General features: G+C 57.2%; 1 protein-coding gene across 2 annotated transcripts in view; it reads right to left on the bottom strand.

Moving 5' to 3' along the window:
* ASH2L (ASH2 like, histone lysine methyltransferase complex subunit) overlaps positions 1 to 1,714 on the bottom strand; it is a 39,819-nt gene extending 38,105 nt beyond the window's left edge. The window contains exons 1-2 of one of the 2 annotated variants that reach the window (XM_037741241.1): positions 989 to 1,714; positions 319 to 385 (exon numbers count right to left, since the gene is read on the bottom strand). In XM_037741241.1, the coding sequence (XP_037597169.1) occupies positions 319 to 385; positions 989 to 1,176 (255 nt within the window). In that variant the 5' untranslated portion in view covers positions 1,177 to 1,714. The remainder of the gene's footprint in view (positions 1 to 318; positions 386 to 988) is intronic. The other variant, XM_017536468.2, reaches the window with a different exon arrangement.
* Positions 1,715 to 1,998: the final 284 nt, after the last annotated feature.

The following is a 1,998-nucleotide window of genomic DNA, read 5'->3' as shown; positions in this document are numbered from 1 at the left end:
GAGACAGAGTTTCGCTTTTGTTGCGCAGGCTGGAGTGCAATGGCGCGTTCTCGGCTCACTGCAACCTCTGCCTTCCGGCTTCAAGCGATTCAAACACCGGCCACCAGGCCCAACTAATTTTTTTTTAGTTGAGAGGGTTTTCTCCATGTTGGTCAGGCTGGTCTCCAATTCCTGACCTCAGGTGATCCGCCTGCCTCGGCCTCCCAAAATGTTGGGATTACAGGCGTGAGCCACCATGCCCGGCCCTATGTTTTTGATTAGCTCAAAAATTTAAAAGCAATGGTTTTGCCTTGCAAACAACTAAAAAGAAATACTTACTATTGTATCTTTTCCATTAGATGATTCTGTCTCCAAGCCACCACTTACATCGACCAAGTTTGCATCCCTATAAGACAATGAAAGCGCTCAAGTAAAAATTTTCAAGAGAAACAAACCTCAAAAAGCCCATTCCCAAAGATGATGATCAAATTACAACCGAACTTCACACTCCTGCAGCTTTTTCAGCTAAGCCTGTTCTCAGACTGGATGCCCAAGGTACTGTTAGGGAGCAGAGGGAAGCCTAATCGACCTTTACAGACAAATCTACCTGGGTTAGAGTTGATCCTGGGAGAGGTTCAAAGAGAGGCAGCTCTCCCACCCTGTTTTCAGAGTGACTGTTACTTCTTCCAGTCTGGCACTGCAAAGTGGTTTCTTTTCTGGGATATGTGAAGAGCTCCCGTTAGAAGAGTGGGCTACCAGCTTCCTGCCGGAATGCAAGACTCAAGAGATAACGACAGGATCCTCGGCCCCCACCGCCCGAGAAAGGTGCGGACGGGGCGTTATCCGAGATATATGAGAGAGGGGACGGGCCAAGCAGCGCAGGGGCAGGGCGAGCCGTTGGCGGCGGGGCCTAGGCTAGCAGGGGGCGGGCGGCGCGGCTCCAGGAGCCGCAGGATTCGCGAGGGGCGGGCCTCCTTCCCGCGTCCTCCTCGGCCCCAGGACCTCTTACCCGCTTTCAGCCTCCCCTGAACTGGGCTCAGCTGTCGGAGCAGCAGAGGTCCCCTCTCCTCCAGGAGCGGCTGCTCCCGCTGCCATCGGCTTCGTCTCCCCCTCTTCTGAGGCTGCTGCATTTGCGGCCGCTCCAGGGCCAGGCCCGGCACCCGCTTCCGGGCTGGGTCCTGCTCCCGCCGCCGCCATCACGGCCACCCCTGGACTTATCGCGAGAAGTCCCTTCGTCTCGCGCGAGTTGCTGTGTGATGCTGTAATTTTCAAACAGGAAAGGCCCGCGGTGGGTCCACCGTCTGCCTGAGAAAGCCCAACTCCACGCCCGCCTTAAGGTCAGGCGCGCAGGCAGAGGTGGGCGGGGCCTCCACGCCTGCCCTGGCTGCGGGCCTGGATGGGGGAAGGCGGAGGAAGCTGGATGGTTAGTGGGATTTCCTCGAGGACCACCCTTCGAGTCGGAGACTGACGCGACGTATCCGGCTATCCCTGATAGCTACGACAGGCTATCCCCGCGCAGAGTATCCTCGAGAGCGCTGGCTGTGCCGCAGACGCTCCTCACTACCAACCGGGGGTTACGTCTTCCTTCGAGACTAGCACTCCCTGTCCGCCGCGGATGGAATTTGGTTTTCTACGCAGTGTCGCCCCTTCGAGCCCGTTTCCAAATGACCTTCAGAGGGAAGGGAATTAGGGAGGCCGATTCCAGGGGCGAGGATGGAGGACCCAGGCGGGGCAGCCGAGGAGCAGCGTGGGCACCAGAAGCGGCTCGTGGCTTCCAAGTGTAAAGGGCGGAAAGCGAAGCCCGGGACGGGGGGGTGGGGGGTGCCGGGGCACTCCGAGTGTAGGCAAGTGTGGTGCCCAACGAATGGAAGAAGTGTGGACTGAAAGTACGAACTTTCGAAGTCACCGACAGTAGCTGGTTGCTGGCATCACTGCAGTGAGTGGAGTCTTTAAAAGCCGTGGTCTCCAAACTCGAGAATGCAAATTTCTCAAAATGTTGCAGCCAGAAACGTTTTCAGG

The sequence above is a fragment of the Cebus imitator genome, unplaced genomic scaffold, assembly GCF_001604975.1.
Source record: "Cebus imitator isolate Cc_AM_T3 unplaced genomic scaffold, Cebus_imitator-1.0 Scaffold5, whole genome shotgun sequence".
In the NCBI taxonomy this organism is placed as follows: domain Eukaryota; kingdom Metazoa; phylum Chordata; class Mammalia; order Primates; family Cebidae; genus Cebus; species Cebus imitator.
Note: the sequence above shows the minus strand (reverse complement) of the source record. Positions and strands in the feature narration are given on the sequence as shown.